The 20,794-nt window shown below is 42.3% G+C and overlaps 1 protein-coding gene and 1 pseudogene across 3 annotated transcripts in view; both read left to right on the forward strand.

The window, feature by feature from the left end:
• The first annotated feature begins 430 nt into the window (after positions 1–430).
• Positions 431–20,794, forward strand: part of LOC114640243 (gamma-secretase-activating protein) — a 119,917-nt gene continuing 99,553 nt past the window's right edge. For 2 of the 3 annotated variants that reach the window (XR_003714126.1, XM_028789185.1), the window contains exons 1-5: positions 453–504; positions 1,629–1,685; positions 9,227–9,296; positions 9,584–9,637; positions 19,398–19,486. Coding sequence is in view for 2 of the 3 variants with exons in the window: in XM_028789185.1 (XP_028645018.1) it covers positions 9,251–9,296; positions 9,584–9,637; positions 19,398–19,486 (189 nt within the window). In the remaining variant the exon portion in view is untranslated. Of the gene's footprint in view, positions 505–1,628; positions 1,686–9,226; positions 9,297–9,583; positions 9,638–19,397; positions 19,487–20,794 lie in introns of all 3 variants that reach the window. The other variant, XM_028789186.1, reaches the window with a different exon arrangement.
• LOC114640226 lies at positions 15,668–16,100 on the forward strand (annotated as a pseudogene).

A 20,794-nucleotide genomic window follows, 5' to 3' on the forward strand; every position in this document is an offset into this window, starting at 1 on the left:
TACTCAAATACCTGGAATTCAACTGAGTACCTGGCAGGGGTGAACCTAGCAGGAAACTGTAATAATTCTAAGTTGGTATGCCATCCATGATATAGCCTCAGAATGCATAAAGCAAAGCTACCATATAATTAAAATTATTGAGATACAATGTATAGGAAAGTATATATCCTAGAGTGCAAGGTTGTCTTGTCCAGTGAGTATCTCCACAAGCTTAGGAATGTACTCGGAGTCTACCACCTTCCCAGCACCTCAGACATGAACGTTTTGACCTCTAATGTGATAGATTAAGGAAGTCTGCCTGCTAGTAAACTCTGTGGAACAGAAGCATCAACATGGAGTTTTGTGCTTGGTTTCTTTCATGAATACTGTATTTGTTAAATATGTTAAAACCATTTTCTGAATATTAACCTGCTTTTATATATTTCAGGTGCTTTAGAAACAACCTATGGGAGCTTACGTGTACTAAACATTGAAAGGAATGGAAACATTATTTATACCTATAAGGTAAGTTCATGTTGTCTTCTTATTGCAGTATGTATATAGAACATATAATTTGTTTTATTCATTTCTATTAACCCTTTACAGAAATTTACAGATTTTTTTTTGAGATTATATACCTGTGGCTTGACTAGAATTCACCATGTAGATCAGGCTGGTCTCAAATTCACAAAAATTTGCCTGCCTCCTACTTCCCCAGTGCTAAGACTAACTTTTTATAGAATCTATATGCTCCTTTATTGAGGACCACAAACACTAGTTGGCACTTAACTTTTAACCTTGGTTTTGCTGAAGAGTGCTAATAGTCCATCTTATGAAGCATTTTATCTTTTAAAATAAGATAAAACTACATACCTGAAATTCAAAGAATTTGAATGGATGGATAATTTCATTGTCTAATTTTTTAAAAAGCCAAGATACTTAAACCTAGTTAGAATGTTAAATTTTTGTCCTTGAGAAAATGCTTACTATGGTTACTTCACACATTCAGGTGTAAATATAACCATTGTTAACATTCTGGGTATGTAATGTCTTCAGGTGCTGAATGTCCTAAGGAAAATTTCACTTTCCTACTAACTCTGCTAACAGAGACACATCAGGGAGTAGTTTCAGAAACAAGTTCTATACATTTTTGTCACCATTTTTTGTTTCCTTGATGATTAAAAAAGTTCTTAAACTGCTGGGCATGGCAGTGCACACCTTTAATCCCAGCACTCAAAACAGAGGCAGGCTGATCTTTGTGAGTTCGAGGCCAGCCTGGTCTATAGAGTGAGTCCAGGACAGCCAGGACTTGTCATATCTCAAAAAACAAATGAACAAACAAACTTAAGTTGTGTTTAGGATTGATTCATTTAAAGATTCAGTTTTACTTATAGACTATGCCACATTTATTCTTTCAAGGACACAGCTGGAGGCTCAGGCCTTCTAAGCAGTCCTCAGATTCCCCAAGCTGTTCAGGGATGACCTGTTTCCCTCTCCAGGCTCCAGTGACTAGCTGAATTCGGCCTGGTACCTCTAGATGTACAGCAGGCTTCCTGTGAGTGCCTGTTGCTAAAATAATGTGGATAGACTTATTGCAGGTCAATTTCCCAAACATTAATAACATTAATAAATATCTGCTTAATTTTTAGGATAATAAGGGAAATGCTGTCTTTGGATTATATGACTGCCAAACCAGACAGAATGAGGTAATTGTAGATATCTCAGTTGACTGTTTTTTTTTCTGCCTGCTGTTTTTTAAACATAAACCTCAATTTTGTTTTCCAAAAATGTATATCCTTTATTTCTTTCCTTCTCCTATTTCTTTAGCTTTTTAAAAATTCTTTTTTCCTTTAAAAAAAAATGAAGAGGCTAACAACCACTGAACCACATGATGCATACAGTCTCTCAGTCCTTTGAAATTTAAAGTTGGCTGAGACTAATTTTACAATGTTATGGGGAAAAATAAGAGTGGGAAGTCCACCCATGTGTGTTCCTAGATCAATTTAATAATGCCGCTGGGTGCTGAGTTCTGACTCTGACTAACTTTCACGCCATTGTTCTTGCTCCATTTCAACAACAATCCAGGTTTGGAGATATGCCTGCCTCCCTTAATAAACTAGTCCCATTAGTTCCTGGCCAGCGTGGACAGGAGGGTGGCAGGCATGTGTGAGAAGGGGATCTCAGTGGCCCTGCAGTTTAAACCTCCCGTATCCATTTAAAATTTCTCTCAGGCCACCCTCCTCTTTTGGCTTCCAATGTGGTTAGCTCTCTTTTCCCATCATCCCATTCTGCCCACAGCTGTTCATTCGCTCATCTATTCACATTCTGAGTCAACAACCATACAAGTCAGTGTTGTCTTTGTGAGGATCCAGAGTCACGTGGATGGCCAAGGCCAGTCCCGTCACAATACAGTCTGTGGCAAGGGCAAATAAAGCTTTGGGTACTAGTACAGTCCTTTTCTTGGCTTCTCTATGGTCTGAATTTTGAAAAGGTGGTTCAGGAGCAGCATTATATGACATTTCAGTCTGGCTGGGGTAGGGGTGGGGCAGCAGCTGCCTTTTGTGGATAGGTTCATCTTCCCTGGGGCTGTAAGCAAGGACTAAGGGATGGTTTCTATTCTATTTGTTTCTCACTACTTCTTTGGATTTTAAAACATAGATATTACTCAAGAAATCAATTGGTTAAGACATAAATTAGTGGAAAATTTAATCAGTTTGGATGTAATAAATTCCTTTCATGAACCCAAGTTGGCCCCATGGCCTGTTTGCTGCTGCTCTAACAGAGTGTCTGAGATTTGTAGAGAACAGGTATTAGTTCCAGGCAGTACAGTTCAGGATGTTGGGAAGTTCAAGGTCAAGGATGCCACATTTGGTAAGGGCCTTTCTCTTTCTGTCATTAAATGTCCCACAGGGGAAGGGGGAGAACAGGAGAACAGGAGTCCAGGACTCAGACTGTATGTGTTTTATGATAAACACTCCCCCAGGAACTAGCCCTGTGTTGTGAAAACAGCAGTAGTCCACAAGGAGGGCAGAGCCCTGGGACCCAACTACCCATTACTGGGCCTTCCCCAGGCACCACTGTCTGGGGATTCTGACTCCAGCCTATGAATTTGGAGACATAGTCAGACCACAGAGGTTGCTAAGCACCCTTCCTCGTCTATCTTTTCCACATATTCAGAAAACCTTACAACACACATGGTTTCCCCCGGCTCATTGGTTTTGTTGAGGAAATGGCTCATTGGTTTTGTTGAGAAAATAGATTTGCATCTCAGGTCAGCTGGAGTTTAGATTTTCTTTCAAGTCCTATAGTTTTGCTTTGGAACTGTGCCACCAAGAGAAAGACGACGCTTTATTTTAGTGAAAGAATTCCAGGATGGGATAGAGGCTGCACGGGTATAATGACTCCTCGCCGTCCGAAGTGCTTCAGCTTTAAATGTTTTTAAATGGGCAAAACTGTCAAGTCCCATGTACCCTTAGCCCAGTCGTCTCCAGTTGCTACACTTGTAAAACTGTAGCATGTCAGTAGAACCAGGATGGTGACATTGGTGGAAGATGTGGAGTGTGACGAGATTCTGTCATTACCATTGCTGTCAAATTCAAACTCTGCTGTTATTCCCCAGATCTGCTGGTGACCACTGACCAATTCCAGGGAAACTCAGAACCCTTACCTTTTAAAGTCATTGACTTTCCTAAATTTACAGTTGTCTCCAACATTTTCTCTCTCTTTGAAAAAAATATGTACTATGTATGTGTCCTTGCGTGAGCTTATGTGCATGCAGAAGCCCATGGAGGCCAGATGAGGGCATTGGATCCCCTGGAACTGGAGTCATGAGCCACCACGTATGTGCTGGGAACTGAACCTGTGACCTCCACAAGAGCAGTAAACACTTTTAGCTGCTGCACCGTTTCTCTAGCCAGCCCTTCTCCTTTAAAAAAGACTTTTATTTTAGTTTGTACCTTTTATTTTCTTGTGGACCTTGGGATTGAACGTCTAGCCATGGTTTAATGGCGGGAAGTTGCTGTACTACGGAGTGGCAGCCTTAGCATCTTGGTATTTGATGACATACATCTGCCTTTGTTGTCGAATGTAGTTTAGGAAATATGAATAAGGAACTCTTTTAAATCCTACCCATGTCATTCCTCTTTCCGTTGTTTCCTCTTCCTCCCTGATGTCCTGCCCTGCTTCCTTTTTTATTTTTTTAATCATTTTCTTGGTCTTTTAAGACTTTGATTTAGTCCCAGTGTTTTACACTTGATGTGCAGGTCACACATTTTCTCTATTTTCTTTTCTTGCATATTTCTTTCATTTATTCATTTTGAAGGATGATTTTACTGAGTCTAGAATTCAGGATGGCAGGTCTTGTCTTTGGGGTCTTGAAAAAACTGCCTTTTTCCCTTTCTCCTTTTCTTCTTCCCTCTCTTCTCTTCCCTCCTTCCTTCCCTTCTTCCCTCTCTCCCTCCTTCCCCCCTTCATAGCTTCTCATGGGAAACCTGTCTTTTAAAATTTCCTCACACACTCAAGGTATCATTTCCGACAATCACTTTTGAAAAAAAAAAGTTTTCTTATTTCTCCTTTGCTTTTTATTTTCTGCAGATTTACTTGGGTATGCCCCTAAGGATTTGTTTGGGTTTTCATTCAGCTTCATAAATCTTTTGCTTGCTTGGGGGCAATTCACTAAGCAGCCACTGTGTCTTTAAGTTCCTCTCTTCTCTCCTTTGGATGCTAATTACATCAGAGTAGTTAACATAGGTCTTTGTGATAGCCAGAACTCTGGCTTCAGCTCCTTTTCCTGCATCCCAGATTATTTACTTTGTGTTGTTCATAGATTCCAAGTTCCCGCCAAGCTTATAGATTTTTTTTAAACCGTTGCTATCATTTGAGATTTAAATAGTTGATATTTGCAATTTTTAGGTGCAACATTTCTATGCATTTTTCTTTATATATTTCCTTCTTTAGATTTCTATTATTTTTGATTCAATCACATTTTAAAGTTATCTGTGATGGTTTATATAAGTTCATCCCAAGGAGTGGCACTATTAGAAGATGTGGCCTTGTTGAAGTAAGTGTGTCCCTGTGGGTGTGGGCTTTAAGACCTTCCTCCTTGCTGCCTTGAAGGGAATATTCTGCTAGCAGCCTTCAGATGAAGATGTAGAACTCTCAGCTCCACCAGCACCAGGCCTGCCTGGATGTTGCCATGTTCCTGCCTTGATGACAATGGACTGAAATTCTGAACCTGTAAGCCAGCCCCAATTAAATGTTGTTCTTTATAAGACTTGCCTTGGTCATGGTGTCTCTTCACAGCAGTAAAACACTAAGACATTATTGAAGTTTGAAGTTTTTAAAAAAAAGAAAAAGAAAAAAAAGCACAGCTGCTTTGAAATCTTTGCCACAGCATCTTGTATTTGCCACCCTAGTGCTTAATGCCTGTTTTTCTCTCACTTGAACTCAAGTTTTCCTGGTCCCCCGCATGACTCACCACTTGAGTATCTCCCAAGAGACTCTAGATGTTATTTAGTTTCTCTTTTAGTGTTTCCTCTGATACAGAACTCATAAAGGGCACCACCTCACTCCTGCTGAGGTGGAAGAACTCAAGGCCTCCACTTGCCTTCCTTTGATGAGACTCAGCTGAGAGGGTGCCCTGTTAGTCCTAGGGGGACATGCAGTTTGCAGATTCCCAGTAGGTTTCCACTAACCTCAGGGTGAGGACTCAGGGGCTGATAGGTAGGTGATGGGAAAAATGATAGCAGAAGGCCTGGCTTCCCCTTCACCGCCCTTAGATGGTGCTCCACTAAGGAAGAAGTGGGTCTCGTCAGTGCTGGACAAGGCTGAGTGTCCATGATTCCTACACAGCTACTGTGTTTTGAGAGGACGTAAATTCCTTCCAGGTGGGATGAAAGTCTTGATTTATACTTGGTCTTTTCTGATTCTGTTTGGGCAGGAGTGAACAGAGTGCCTTGGGTATCTGGATGAGGTAGGACCCTGGTCTCCCCACTCAGCCTTTGTATAAGAGAGAAGTGGGCTGCATTTTTTACAGACTTGTTTGGCTAGACAGCAGCTAACAGTCATTGTCTTTCTGGATTTCTTGTTTCTTTGACACAGGGGATGGGGTACGTTCTTCTGTCTATTCCAGGGTCATTTCTGTTATAGTCTCTTCTTTAGTTTCAAGTCTAGAATATTTTATTCAAAAAGGTCATCTTTGCTTTACGTCTCTTAGAGTCCTCAGAGAGTCTGCATCTCCCTCATCCCCTGGCGTGCTGTAGATAAACCCCACGGCTTCGTGCTTATGATAGAACCATACATCCAGCTGTGTCTTCTTTACTCAACTGTCCAATCTTCTTAGTTTCATTTTATACACAACCTTCAGGGATTCCAGCTTTACTGAGTGGGAGGAATAGAGAGAGAAGTGAGTCTTTTTCTTCTTGGTTTTGCTCTCTGTAGGTTTAAATGAATGACTCTCCTAATATGGCCAAACAGGATGCAGTATGTTTATCCATATGAAGGCAAGTTCTAAGCTGTTTCTCCCTACTCCTCTCTCATCTCTTTTCTCCACTTCCATTCCTGCTAGTCTACCTTCAGTGTATACAGAAGGGAACAAGACATGGGATACAAGCGTCTAAAGGAATTTTCTGGGAATCTGGGACAAAGATTCCTCTTCTCTGCTTTTGTTCATAATATGGAATGTGATGTTGGAACCTCCATGACTTTGAGGACTAGAACTTGAACTTTTGATATGTGGAAGCTGAAAATATATTAAAGCCAGAAAATTAAAAGAATGGGTATTTCCAATTCTGGATTAAACCATGACTAAACCCCAGACCTACCTTCTATTGTCCAGTTTCATGAGTCACTGTGTAATTGATTTTCTTTTTACATAAACTAGTTTGGTGAATAATTTTTGATGTTTACAATTGAAGAATTGCATACATGTATTCCTTATGATGCAGTGATTCTTGCAAAGACGTATTTGAGGTTTAGGAATGTATCTAAGTAGGAGAATACTTGGCCAGCATGTACAAGCCCCTGGGTTTGAGCCACAATACTGGAAATGTGTGTGTGTTTCTGTAAGTGTGTATGTGTGTGTGTGTATGTGTGTGTGTGTGAAATAGATCATTTTAATACCTAAAAGTAGGATATAAATTAATGCCCACCAATAAGTTATTTGGGAATAAATACAACTGCTGAGGGATTAAGAAGTCTATAAATTGGGCTATATTAGAAGATTAACATAGCTTAAAGTACTTGCTGGACAAACGTGGCAACCCAAGATCAAATCCTCAGCACACATGTGAAAAAGTGTAGTGGTGTGCATCTGCAGCCCCAGTACTGGGAGTGTGGCAGGTGGGGTCCAGGGACCCATGGGGCTGATGGTCTAGCCCAGTGGTGGAGCATGGTAGAGAAGACACTTGACCTTGACCCCTGGACCTCACATGCACTGGCATAGGCACATGTGCCTGAATTAAATCTACATATAACACACACACACACACACACACACACACACACCTGGAAATGTATACAGGCACAGAAGGATCTCCAAAACGTTTTGCTGCATGAAGAATAGCATTTGTTAGGATACTTCATTCATGTTAGAAAACTATGAAACGAAAGGAATAATATATATTGAGGTAACTTTAGAAAATCTGGACAGCTACTGTGCATGTTGCAAACTTGCTTCTTAGAAAGGAGTTGACATTGCCTGAGGGTTGGAAGGTTTGATATTATATTTAACAGCATTTGCATCTTTGAAGCATCAAGATTATTCATGTGTTATTTCATAGTTAAAAGTATAAAATATTAAAAACATAGTGTATAATCTATGATTCTTCTTGCTTATAAATAAGAATCACTCAGAACAAGAGTTTTAAAGCAAAACTTCTGCAGTAATTTAGTCACTTCTTTAAAAAAAAAAACCTACAACGTAGGGGAATTCCAGGGCATGGAAGTAGGAGTGGGTGGATGGGTGGGGATGGTGGATAGAAGCAGGAGAAGGGGGATGGGATGGGGGTTTCTGGGGCTGGCAATGGGGAAAGGGGATAACATCTGAAATGTAAATAAATAAAATATCCAATAAAAAAGTACAAAAACCAAAAGGAAACAAAACAAAACAAAAAGATTCTATTATTAATTGTGTGTACGTGGGATCGGGGCATGTGCTCATGAATGCCCAAGGAGGTGTTGGATGTTCCTGGGTTGTTCTCACATGCAGTTATGAGTTTCCTGATGTGGGTGCAAGAAATGGAACTTGGATACTTGTCAAGAGTAGCTCATAAGGCTGGCCATCTCTCTAACCCCAAGTTTAGTGCCTTCATAGTAACTCAAAGCCCTTTGGTAGCTGTTTAGTCCCTTTTAGTAGCTGTTCCCTGTGGATAGGGTGATCCAGGCATAACATGACCTCAGTCCTTAACCTACATGTTGTATCTCCCATCTACACAGCTGTTTCCATTGTCCTTAGCATTGATGAGATGGAATTTTTTGACTTTTTTCTTTCTGTTGTTTAAGACAAGGACCCACTATATAGCCCAGGAGAGCCTCTAACTCTTCATCCTTCTGCCTTGGCTTCTAGATTTGGGTTACTGCTGTCCACACCATGACCAGCTTCTCTTGACATTTCAAACATGCATAAAGAAGAAAAGATTACATAAAGATAGATTTCTTATCCACATCTCAAAATTGAGATATACGTGTGACACAACCAATAGTGTCATAGTCAAGTGTGCAATCTGATTAAAGCCTTTCTCAGCTCAGTACTTGTAATGCTAACATTTGAGTGCTCATTATGACAGCATACACTGTACTGAGTACTTTGTGGTATTGTCTCCCCTGATCCCCATGATAGCCCCATGAGATACTTCACGCACTTTGGCCCCACCACTCTAGCAGTTCTCGGTCCTCACAGTTACGTGAGACACATATTATAGCCCTAGGTTCATTATGATCGAATTAGGAAGTTGAATAATTTGTCCAAAGTCACACAGTTGGAAAATAACAGTCAGGATTTGTCCATGGGCTTAGCATGGCTTCAAAGTTCATGTCCTTCACTATGCTGTTTGTCTGTCTCATAGCTAAGTTTTAGCACCAAATATGGTATAAAATATTTTCCTTTTGAAATAATCCAGAATATCCCCATAGGCTGAGGTCTCTTTATAAAATGGTTTACTAAGCAATATTTGGTATAAAGTTTAACAGGAACGTATTTTATGCAGTTGTTGTTTCCTATAACCTCCCCCCCCTTTGGCTGTTTTAATAGCATCTGTATACCTTTGAGAAGAACATGCAAGCTGTCAGTTGCTCTGTCAACATCGAGAGAACAGTGCTTGGTGAGTTGAGATCTCATTGCTGTATGTTAAAGACTACATCTTTTAAGTTTAAGCATTTTGGATTTTGCAATATTTGATTCTAACAACTTCTAACAACAATTTCCCATAAAATTCATGTTGAAATTGAGAATCTGTAGGACACGCCTATAGGAAAGACTGCCTTGCCTTCATTTACAGTGTTACCCTGAAGATGCTTAAACTCTCACTTATTCTAGATACAAGATGAAAAGCTTGAACAAGCTGCCATATGGGTCAATTGCTAATTTAGTTGTTTTCTTTTCCATTAGCTGCAAGCTTCATTCAGTACACGAAAGAAGGAGTAAGGAACGAGCTTCAGACAGGTAACGGAATTATCCTTCCTTTGTACATATTGATAGATAAAGATCCGACTGAGCCGAGCTCAAGCTTCTTTAGAAATGCCTTTATTTTAGAATAAAAAGGCAGTGGCTATTTAAACACAACGTTTTAAATTCTGTTTCTCAAGTAATGCAGCAAAGCATGAAAAGTAACAATGGTAAGTGTAGTGATAGTGAGATGCTGATGAGTGCTTGAAGAGTAAGTGGATACTGGAAATACATTTGACTTCTGTGGCCTGAAGCTAATCTCAAAGTCGGGAAACTACTCAAAAAATATCTGGTGAAATACTGATTAATCTCTAATGCCTTGTGGATATCTCAAACATACAAAATAAAGTACACATCTGTCATTTGCCAAAACCTACTTTATAGTTTATTAGCCATGTGGAATGAAACCTTTTACTTTTTAAATTTCAAAAGATATTCTATGTGCCTCATCTGCTCCATAATGCAACAATGTTGGCTCCTACTGTAGTCAGGCACTCTGCATGGTGGCAGAGATACAAGGTCTGTAAAGACCTGAGGTGGCTGTCTTCCTGGCGCTTTCAACCTAGCACCGGACTTCAACTACAAGTGTTCAGTGACAGAGGCCATAGAAGAAATAAATAGATTCAGTGTAAGAAAAATGAAGTGCCAGGCTTGGGGCATAGCTCAACCCATGAAGTGTTTGCTGTGCGAGCATGGGAATCTGAGTTTAATCTAAAAACCAACATAAAACCAGCCAGGTATTACAGTACATACTTGTGATCTTAGTGCAATGGAGAAGGGTATAGGACATACCTGGGCCTCACTGGCCAGCCAGCTCAGCCTACTTGGCCATCCCCAGGCTGAACACAGCTATAAGGACTAGCGGTGGGTACAGGGTCTTGACCTGTAGGAGACATAAAAGGATGAGCCACTACTTAGCTTTAGGTTTTTGTTGCTGTAAAGGGCAGTTGATTCCACTAGATCCAGCTTTGCAATTTGTTGAGGCCTCTGGACTTCTGTGTAAAAATCTAACTTATAATAAAAGTCAGCTCAGCCAGTCTTTTAGACTCCACTTCAGCAATGACAACCATCTGTGTGGGCTGGAGGCAACTCTGGTCCAGAGGGTCTGATTCTGGGCCTTTACTGCTGTGTTCCCAGGTGCTTTCCCTTGGCTCTGTTTGTTTGGCACTTAGATTCTTTCTTTTGCTAGCACAGTTCTTACTTGGATGTATTCTGTGGTTGCATGTGATGGGAAAACCCTTTGTACATACTTTCCACTTGAGTGTCACGAGGCTGTCTTGGGCATCTGAGGACATACATCTCCCCACATCTTACAGAGGCAAGAGACTTGGAGCCAAGCCTGGGAAGAGCTCTTGTGAGATACTAGTGGGCTAGATGTCTTCTCTGAAGTCTCCTTGCTTATTCACCATTACTTTCACCTTGCCATGATATCCTGAGAACTACGGTCACTCCTTCCCTGTCCCTGCTGGCCTCCTCCTGTTTCCTTAGCTTCTCTAATGTTCTTAGCATTTGATACAATGATCACCTCCAGGGATGGAATTGTACTGGATTATGTGGATGTGATCTAGAATACTAGTATGCTGACCCCTCAAATAAGGGTTTGAACAAAAGCAGACACAGGGCTGATCTAATGTACTCATTTGTCCTGGGAAGGTAAGGTTACCACTATAGCTGTACAGCTGGTGAGGCCACGCCCCACACCTTGGATTTGGGCTGTGTGTCCTCTGCTTCTTCTTGTTCCTTGTTACCTCCAGGAAAATTCTTCTATGCTGGCTAAAGTCAGAGCATCTGTAATATTTACTTGATGTTTATCATTTCCGCCTCACTGTCAATAGTCAATTGTGTATGTGTTATAAAGTGCAGTTCCAGATCAATTTCAAAGTGTTACTTTAAATTAAATTAAATCCTACTCAGAGATGCTTGCTCGGTCTTGGATTTGGGTGAGATTACGTGCTTGTACCTTTAAAAACTGAATATTATTAGTTATCATGCTACTTACCAAGTAGCTTGTATCCCTCCTCACCTTTTATCTCTACCACCGGAGTAACAACCAGGCATAACTCCAGAATGTTCCCCCTCAGCTTCTCTACCAACTTCTTGCTTTTGCCTTAGGATCGTTGGGAGGATCTGTTTTCTCCATTACAGCCTGGGGGTATGGATGGAAATCATGCTCACTAGGGCAGACCACAGTTAGTGGGAATCAGGGAGCTGAAGAAAAATTGTTCTCTACTTCCAGTCTGAAAAGGGGTGGTTCTGAGGGAATGGGGCTTACACACTCACATGCACACACACACACACACACACACACACACACAAGCCTGATACAAGGAGGCCACTAATGTGCTAGTTCCCTGTCTAGTGTTCTTCTGGACCTTGGCCCTCTCCCTACTCCCTCAGGCAAACTTCTCCCAGCTGTAGTGGACCTGTCCCCTGAGGTTAACTTCTGGCCTTAGTTTGAGTTTCATTGGAAGCAGTATTTGTTTAAAGGAATTGAGCATTATTAGTGTATTTGGGTCATGGAAACACTGCTGGAGCATGATTTAAACCTGAAAGAAGGAAAGGGAGGTCACATTTCTGTCAGAGCAACTTCCAGCTCAAGGGCTAGACTCCATAGATTCACTGTGTTAAGAGTGATAAGGACGGTGGGTTGAGGTGGAGAGGAGGAATTAGAAGTCAGAGGAGAAGGAAGATGAGGTAGAGAATCATCACCTCAGTAGCAAGAGTGCTGCGTGAGGACTTGGCCTTTACTCTACCGGAAAGGGAATTCTGCAGGTTAAGGTTGCATCTGGACATACTTAGAAAACAGATTTGTCAAGAGTAGCTTCTGAATTTGATAAGCATATGAGAAGAAGAACAAGTCAAAAGTGACTCAGCCTGTGTGTGTGTGTGTGTGTGTGTGTGTTTTGTGACTGGGTGGTTGGGTGCATGAATGTGTATATGTGTTCCTGTGTGAGTTTTTGTGTGTGAATGTGTGTCTGTGTGAGTTTTTATGTGTGAGTATATGTGTGAGGACAAGTGTGCATGTATATGAATATTTATACGTATTTGTATGTGAATATGTATGTGAGTGTTAGTATGTGTGTATTTGTGCCTCTGTGTGTGTGTGTGCACTTGTGTGTGAGTGTGTGTGAGTATTTGCATTTGTGTGTGAGTGAGTGCTCTGGTCCATGCGTCAGTCAACGGGATCTGCAAGAAAGAGAGTGGGGATGGAGGGCAAGAGACGCGAAGAATGGAGACAAGACAGAGAGTCTGATCAAGTACCATTTATTGAAAGAAAATCGTGGGTATATATAAACACACTTTACCACGTGTGCCTTGGAGCTGGGGCACTAAACAACAAACCAAGATATGTGAGAAAAACAAGATGCTTATCAGAGTGTGCTCAGCTGTTGTAGGCTGTTGAAAACAAGTCTCTTGTCAGGGTATACGGCCCGAGATGGCTGCAAAGATGATAGCCGCTTTCTGGTAGGAGTCGGCTCCCAGCAAATGATTATGTGTATGTGTGTGTTTGTATGTGAGTATGTGTGTGAGTATATGTGTGTGTGTGAGTATGTGTGAGTGTGTATGTGAGACTGTGTGTGTGAGTGAATGTTCTTGTTAACAGGAGTTAGAAGAAGCATTTGGTTTTGCGCACGCTGTTTGAGATGGGAATTAGACATCCAGAGATGTAAGGTAGGGATCTGAATCTGAGTCAGAGCTCAGGAGAGAGGAGGCTGGGGTTGGAGAAGTACCTTTGGGAATCACCAGTAAGCACCATGTAAAGATTTCATCCTGTTAAGGTTTCAGAAGTGTAACTGGACTTGATGGTGTAGCCCTTGTTATCCTAGAACTTAAGGAGCAGATGGAGGAGGGTCAGGAGTTGATAGTCACCCTTGACTACATAAAACTACACAAAATCTGTCTTAAAACACTATTTACCTGAAAAAAAATTATTTCAGAAATGATACAACCAGAAAAGACTATAAAATATGTCATGATGTTTTATCCTTTGAACAGATACTTTGGAAAGATTTCATCTGCCAACAAATGGCTACCATATAAGTCATTTTATTAAAAAAAAAAGTCTCCTGCAAACTGTTAACACTCTGTTGTTTAAAATGAGATTTCTTTCCCCATTGCAAAAGAGACAACCTATAATATATTTCAAGTAAAAGATTCTTTGATCCATATACTTTACAGTCAGCTTTTACCAGCAACTTCTCTCCTTGGTCATAGTAAGGTTGATGTTTGTTTAGAAAATGACCTGCCTGTTTTAGAATTCTGTTTAGAAAATTCTGTGTCTTCTCTTGTAGGGCTGCATTTGACACCTCATACAGTAGATCTCTCTTGGGCAGTAACTGGGTGGCCTCTTGTATTGGAACCCCACTGTCATAGAGACTCCCCAGAGCCTTCATATGATTAGGGACAGATAAACGGTTATTCCATGGAACTGTGGTTTGGCTCAAGATCTCCACTGTGAAGGACATGGCATGTCATTTAGAGACATGCCTGTTGGGAGAGGTTGACTCCCACCGTCATGGTAGTTGTACTGCTTAAATGCCTGGCCTGGAGATTAGTGGAGGAAGATGGTTTCTGCTATTGAGAGTAAAAGAATTTAAATGATAGTTGGAGACAGTTGGATTCATGTTGTAAAAGCCAGATACAGGGTGATTCCTTATTTTTCTTTCAATAGTTTCCCTGGCTTCCCACAAACTGTGGGGTTTTCATGCAGTTAGAATGTCTAAAATATTATAAGAGGTAGTTGGCTGTCGGTTTGTACTGTCTAGTGTAGTAATTTAGTTTGATATATTTAAAATGGATATTAGTAAGGAAATTGGTTTCCCTTCTTTTTCTCAATTTTACAATGTTTTTATTCTATTTTTCTTCTTGACTATTTTCAGCACCAATGTCCCTCTTATTCCTGGAGCCATGTTTTAGGCACCAAGCAAATTCCTATAGTTCCTCACTGTCAGTGTGACATAGTCTAGAGTCAACTGAGAAAAGATCTCAGTTAAGGGATTGGCCAAGTCAGGTTGGGCTGTAGATGTGTCTGGGGGGAGGGTCCTTTTGACTGTTCTGGAATGCCTATCCCACCGTGGGTGACACCACTCCGTAGGCATATGGTTCTGGACTATATGAGAATCTAGATAAGCATGAGCCTATGAGGAGTCAGCAAGCAGCCTTCTTCAGTGGTTTCTGTTTCAAGGTCTTGCTTGAGTTCCTGCCCTGACATCCTTCAACAATGGACTATGACTTAGGTATGTAGGCCAAACAAGCAGAGAGTCACCTTTCCTTCCTTAAGTCACATTTAGTCATGATGTTGCCACAGCAACAAAATGAAACTAGATCACGCATCATTACTTCTGTCCAGTCAACAGAAAGGCAGCCTTAAGAATCAATGTGCTGTGCTGTCCCTTGGCTTTTTTTTTCTTTCTTCTTCTTTTTTTTTCTGTCATAAACTGTGGTACTCATCAAACGATTGACTTTTCATTCTGTAGTTTACACTTGTGATTCAACATAATAGCTCACCACTGTCTTGCCTTTTCAAGTGATTTGTGTGTTCAGAAGAAGTGTGTACATGTAAGAATATATGTACACAAGTGTGGAGTGTGAACTCATGTGGAGGACAGTTTAACATCTGCCTTCCTCTGTAGGTCTCTGTTTTCTTCTCTGTGAGACAGGAGTTCTCACTGAACCCAGAGCTCATAGAATTGGCCAGATATTGGCTGGCCCATGAGCTATATGGATCTGCTTGTCTCCAGTCTGGAGTTGCAAGTAAACACTGCCGTGCCTGACTATTTTATGTGATGTTGGGAATCTGAACTCAGTTCTTTATGCTTGCATAGCAAACACTTTCCCACTGGCTCATCTCCCCAAATCCCTTAAGGCTTTTTTTCTCAGTTTCTACTAATAATTTTATCAATCTGCCATTGATAGAAATGAGTACACAACAGGTCTCTAACCACCACCACCAACAACAACAAATAGGCTGAGATCTGGGTGAGGTGATGCTTGAAACTTCCACAAAGGAGGAAAGAAAGTCCCCAAATGCTTCCTCCTTCTGCCATCCCTGGTGCTGCCTGTGTGCTCCTTCCGTGTGGATCTGGGGCCTCTTTTGTGAAGAGGAAGTTGAGGAGACTTCCAGCTCAAGGAAGGACTCAGAAAGGGCACAAGACTGAGAACAATGATCATTTGAAGGTGATGGGGCAGGATGGTTCTGAGGTGCAATTTAAGACTAAAAGGCAGGCAACACTTAGTAAACTCATGAAAACTTATTGTGAATGACAGGGTTTGTCAATGAGGCTGATCAGATACCGGTTTGATTCAGTCAATGAAACTGACACACCTGCACAGTCAGACATGGAGGATGAAGATATGATAGGTGTGTTCCAGAAGCAGACAGGAGGTGTCTACTGAAAAGGGAACCTGCTAATTTCATTCAGAATTTTGTTATAGACCAAGAGTACATTCTCAATTAGAAAGCCGCCATTTGTCCCGCCACATCCTGACTACTACGGTATAATTTTCTCTCCTCTTTTCATTTCTCTGTCCCCATGTCTTTATTGTTCATAAAACAACAGGAGTGTGCACGCAAGAGTATGTGCACAAGCATATTGCTCTTGTCGTTTTCTGTCTCTTTTTAAAACTGAACATCCAGTGTTCTGTTTCGGTTGACATCAGACAGAGATGGTCTGGGGGAACAGACTGGTTCTGTGAAAATACCCACCTTTCCCCGTTAGTAGCACACTCATTCAGTTCTTATCTGATATTCCAGTGAGTTATTTTATTCTTATTGTTTTAACAAAAGAACATAACCCAACAGCATAAAATCCTTGCATACCTTGTTCTATTAGATAACTTTAACGTTTTTCATTTATCATTGTAAAACCAAGCACAATTTTATAACTTTTTTTGGTATGTAGATGTTACATGTAGGACACTCTGCCTTTAAGAAGGGATGAATTCCTCTTGAATAAAATGCTCCTAGATAGTTTTCCCTTCAAGTCAAGTATCTCGTTGCTTAAATAAACTTTTTATTTAAAATGAAAAAAAATCCCAAACAAAAAAATTAGAGACACTAATGTTAAAAGAAGAAAAAAAAAGATACACAGACTGCCCCCTCCCCACCCCAAATTCTCACAACACTAGATGAGTAGCCCAGCACTCTAGGAGCTGAGGCAGGAGACTCACTCCAGATTCCAAGGCAGAACCAAAACATACCCTCTCAAATAAAACAAAACCCCGTTAGCTCCAGCATTTCTGAGGTACAGGCAGAGGGATTAAACAACTTGAGCATATCATGAACTATGGTGACCAAGTCGTGGTGTGATGGTTTGTATATGCTTAGCCCAGGGAGTGACACTATTAGGAGGTGTGGCCTTGTTGGTATAGGTGTGTCACTGTGGGTGTGGGCTTAAGACCCTCACCCTAGCTGACTGAAAGCCAGTCTTCCACTAGCAGCCTTCAGATAAAGATGTAAAACTCCTAGCTTCTCCTGCACCATGCCTGCCTAAATGCTGCCATGTTCTTGCCTCGATGATAATGGACTGAACCTTTGAACCTGTAAGCCAGCCCCAATTAAATGTTGTTTTTATAAGAGTTTCCTTGGTCATGATGTCTGTTCACAACAGTAAAACTGTAACTATGACACCTGGGCTGCTTAAGACCTCTCAGAAAAGAGAAGAAGGAAAAGCACAATCTTCTACCTACAGATGAGGGAGTCAGATGTGGTCCACAGGGTCTGCCTCCTCATCTCCAGTTTATAACCAGACATCCAAGTAGACAGAGTCTCTGTAAGTCTTCCAGAGCTCGGGAGATGAGAAATCAGAGCTTATGCCACAGGAAGGGCTGCGGCTACAGGTCTCACACTCAGCCTGGCCCTCTGGGGCTGCAGCAGAAGCAGCTGTGCTTTCTGGCCTGCAAGGACCAGGCTACTGGGGAGTTCATGGCTCTCCAGCCTTGCCTCTGGTGGTCTGGGTGGAGGTGAGGACTGAGGTAGGATGCCAGCTGAGCCCTTGAGTAGCCTGTAGCCTTCAGGCCTGAGTTTCTGCCCTTGGCCACAGGCATGAGCGGGCAGGTCAGCTTGCTCCTCCTTCAGGTTTGAGGACCATGACCACGACAGACTACCAACCTCCTGGGGGAAAGCTCCAGGACAGCTTGCAGCTGGACTAATCACGGGAGACCATGATTCCGGAGTGCAGGGAATCCAGACAATCTCCCATCTGATTGCCGAGTTCAGGAGTTTCCCCACAGGTGATCCTTAGAGACATTTGTATAGAACTAATCCAGGACTCGTAATTTGTTAGACCATATTCCGGAAACTGGCTCATGCTCGGTACCTTTTTCCTGGACCTGTCATGTTACTTTCTCAAGAACTGAAAACTGGTATTGTTTCCAGAATGCTGTATGATTCTCAAATTGTACATTAATACCAAAAATACATTACTTGAGAGAGAACCACACTACAGCAGAGTCTTAAAAGCTAGAGTGCGCTCTTGGGAGAGGTGGACCTTTGACCTAAATTTGAACATCTGTGGTAAATCCCTTCCAGTCCCTGGCCATGGCCTTACTCTTAATTACTTTTATGACATCTGCACAGGGATGACCCTGAGGACCTAAGCCAGCTGCTGAGAGTGCTCACACACACACACACACACACACACACACACACACACATACACACACACACACACGATTGCCACTACACTGCAGAGTTGGAGAGACAATGAGCAGAGCAATCTAGTCTGTGAACCCATGCTAAAAATGCTCACACTCCAGGTACATGGAGTTCTGCGTCATTGCGGTTTCTTCATGTGGTTTGATTTCCCCCCACTCCTTGGTAATGAAAACTAAGGCCTCCCACTCGCCCTACCACTGACTTATATACCTATGGCCCCAATCTTGAGTTTAAGGAATGTCAAAGTAAAGGGGGGCGGTGGTGGCGCACGTCTTTAATCCCAGCACTTGGGAGGCAGAAGCAGGTGGATTTCTGAGTTCGAGGCCAGCCTGGTCTACAGAGTGAGTTCCAGGACAGCCAGGGCTATGCAGAGAAGCCCTGTCTCGAAAAACCAAAAAGAAAGAGAGAGAGAGAGAGAGAGAGAGAGAGAGAGAGAGAGAGAGAGAGAAATGTCAAAGTAAACCTCAGAAAAATTAAGAAATAGCTGCTATAGTAGGAAACACAAGCTTTCAAAATCCAGCTGCACTTGTTTGTGAACGATGCTGTCTAGGGGAAAGGGCACTCACTGGAGGTCAGCTTTGAACTTGGGTATTCTTTGGTTCAAATGCAGCTTCTCTCAGGTGTATACAAATGTGGAAGGGCAGGTCTTTGCTAGGCTGATCACTCCTGTAGAGTCCCTGGGCCTACCACATATCCCTGAAGAAAGGGACTGGGAGATAGAATTGCAGTGTAATGTCACCTCAAGAGACATGATGATGGGCTGGAGAGATGGCTCAGTGGTTAGAGTACCGACTGTTCTTCCAGAGGTCCTGAGTTCAAGTCCCAGGAACCACATGGTGGCTCTCAACCATCTATAATGGGATCAGATGCCCTCTTCTGGTGCGTCTCACAGCTACATTGTACTTATATAAATGAAATAAATAAATATTTAAAAAAGAGACATGATCACATCATGATGATGATGACAGTAGGATTGTTCTGTTAACTGTTATGCACTGTTGACGTAAGCTGATACCTCGGGCATTCTTCTTCATGGTTGCTTGAGAAGAGAGAATGTGTGCTGTCCCCGTCTTTATGCCTGAAGCCCCCTTTTCTCTGTAGGATCGAAGTGCCTGACTTTGCTGGTTGAAATCCACCCTGTCAACAATGTGCAGGTTCTGAAAGCAGTGGATAGCTGTATTTGGGTACAGGTAAGTAAGCCCACTGTCTGGCTTGACTCATTAATCCCGAGGCGTGACACCAAGGCAGAAAGGTGCCTGTTTACACAGCACTTTCCCACGCATTATCACCTTTAATCTGCTAAGCAGTCTTCCAGATGTGAAGGCTGGAAGCACCAGGCTCCCTCTGTTAACATGGAGGTAAGAATTCTGGCCTGGCTGCCCTGACCCTGCTATACCCGGTAGCAAAGCAATGTTTTACATGATAACATACCAGGTATTAAAATCACTTGGTGGTAAGCTTTAAAATAGTCTATTTCCCATATTCACCTGGTTGACAGACTAGTTATCTCTGATTAACGGCAGTAAATTCCTGACCTTAGTGACACTGCATTGCTGCAGAAGCATGCAGAAGGTCATGTGGTGGATGAGTCCGTTTTTTATTTGAAGATCCTACACTTGTGCATTCTTGTGCTTGTGAAGATTTATTTGCAGTTTGAAATCTACACTTGGGACACTTTGCCAGGCATTTGCTGAGCAGGTGAGTCGTCTGTTTGCACATCCCCAAGGAAGGAAGGTTGAACCAGGCAATGTTCTGCCTCATGCTCTCACCATAGACGATTGGCATTCACTGCCTAGTGCCGTGACTTTTCATTTTTGTGCTTTTCCTTGTGATGCTTTCGATGACTTCCTGGCGTCATGCTGAACTGTTGTCTAGTGGTCCTAAGAGCACAAAGACTGCGATATATTAAGCTCAGTGTTAATAAATCAGTAAGATGTGTGACACAAGCCCTATTTCAATGGAAATGCACACAAGGGAAGATTATGTATTCCTCTGTTGGCAAGAGTGTGAACAGAGGTTGGTGGCCTGTGATCAAGTTTAGTATTCAACATGCAGGGTCTCTCAAGGTCACCACAGATAGTCAGGATTGATTGAACACAGACATGCAAGAGCATAGTTTCCCTGAGCCTCACTTTACATTCCTATCCTTTGGTCCACATGGAGTCAGTCAACTAGTCTTGCCTGTGGTGCCTGCTTTAGCTTCAGCTCAAAGCCAGTGTGGCTGCCTCTTTTCTGTGTTAAGGGGGGCTTGGTTTCCTCTCCCCTCTCTTCCCCTCCCCTCCCCTCCTCTGCTCTCTTCTCCTCTCCTCCCATCAGGGCCCCTCCCCTCTCCTTCCCTCCCTTCTCCTCCCCTCCCCTCCTCTCCTTTCTTCTCCTCTCCTCCCATCAGGCCCCCTCCCCTCTCCTTCCCTCCCCTCCCCTCCCCTCCCCTCCCCTCCTCTCTTCTCCTCTCCTCCCATCAGGCCCCCTCCCCTCCTCCTCCCCCTGTCTCTTCTCCC

This window comes from Grammomys surdaster, unplaced genomic scaffold (genome assembly GCF_004785775.1).
Source record: "Grammomys surdaster isolate TR1022 unplaced genomic scaffold, NIH_TR_1.0 125793, whole genome shotgun sequence".
Taxonomy (NCBI): domain Eukaryota; kingdom Metazoa; phylum Chordata; class Mammalia; order Rodentia; family Muridae; genus Grammomys; species Grammomys surdaster.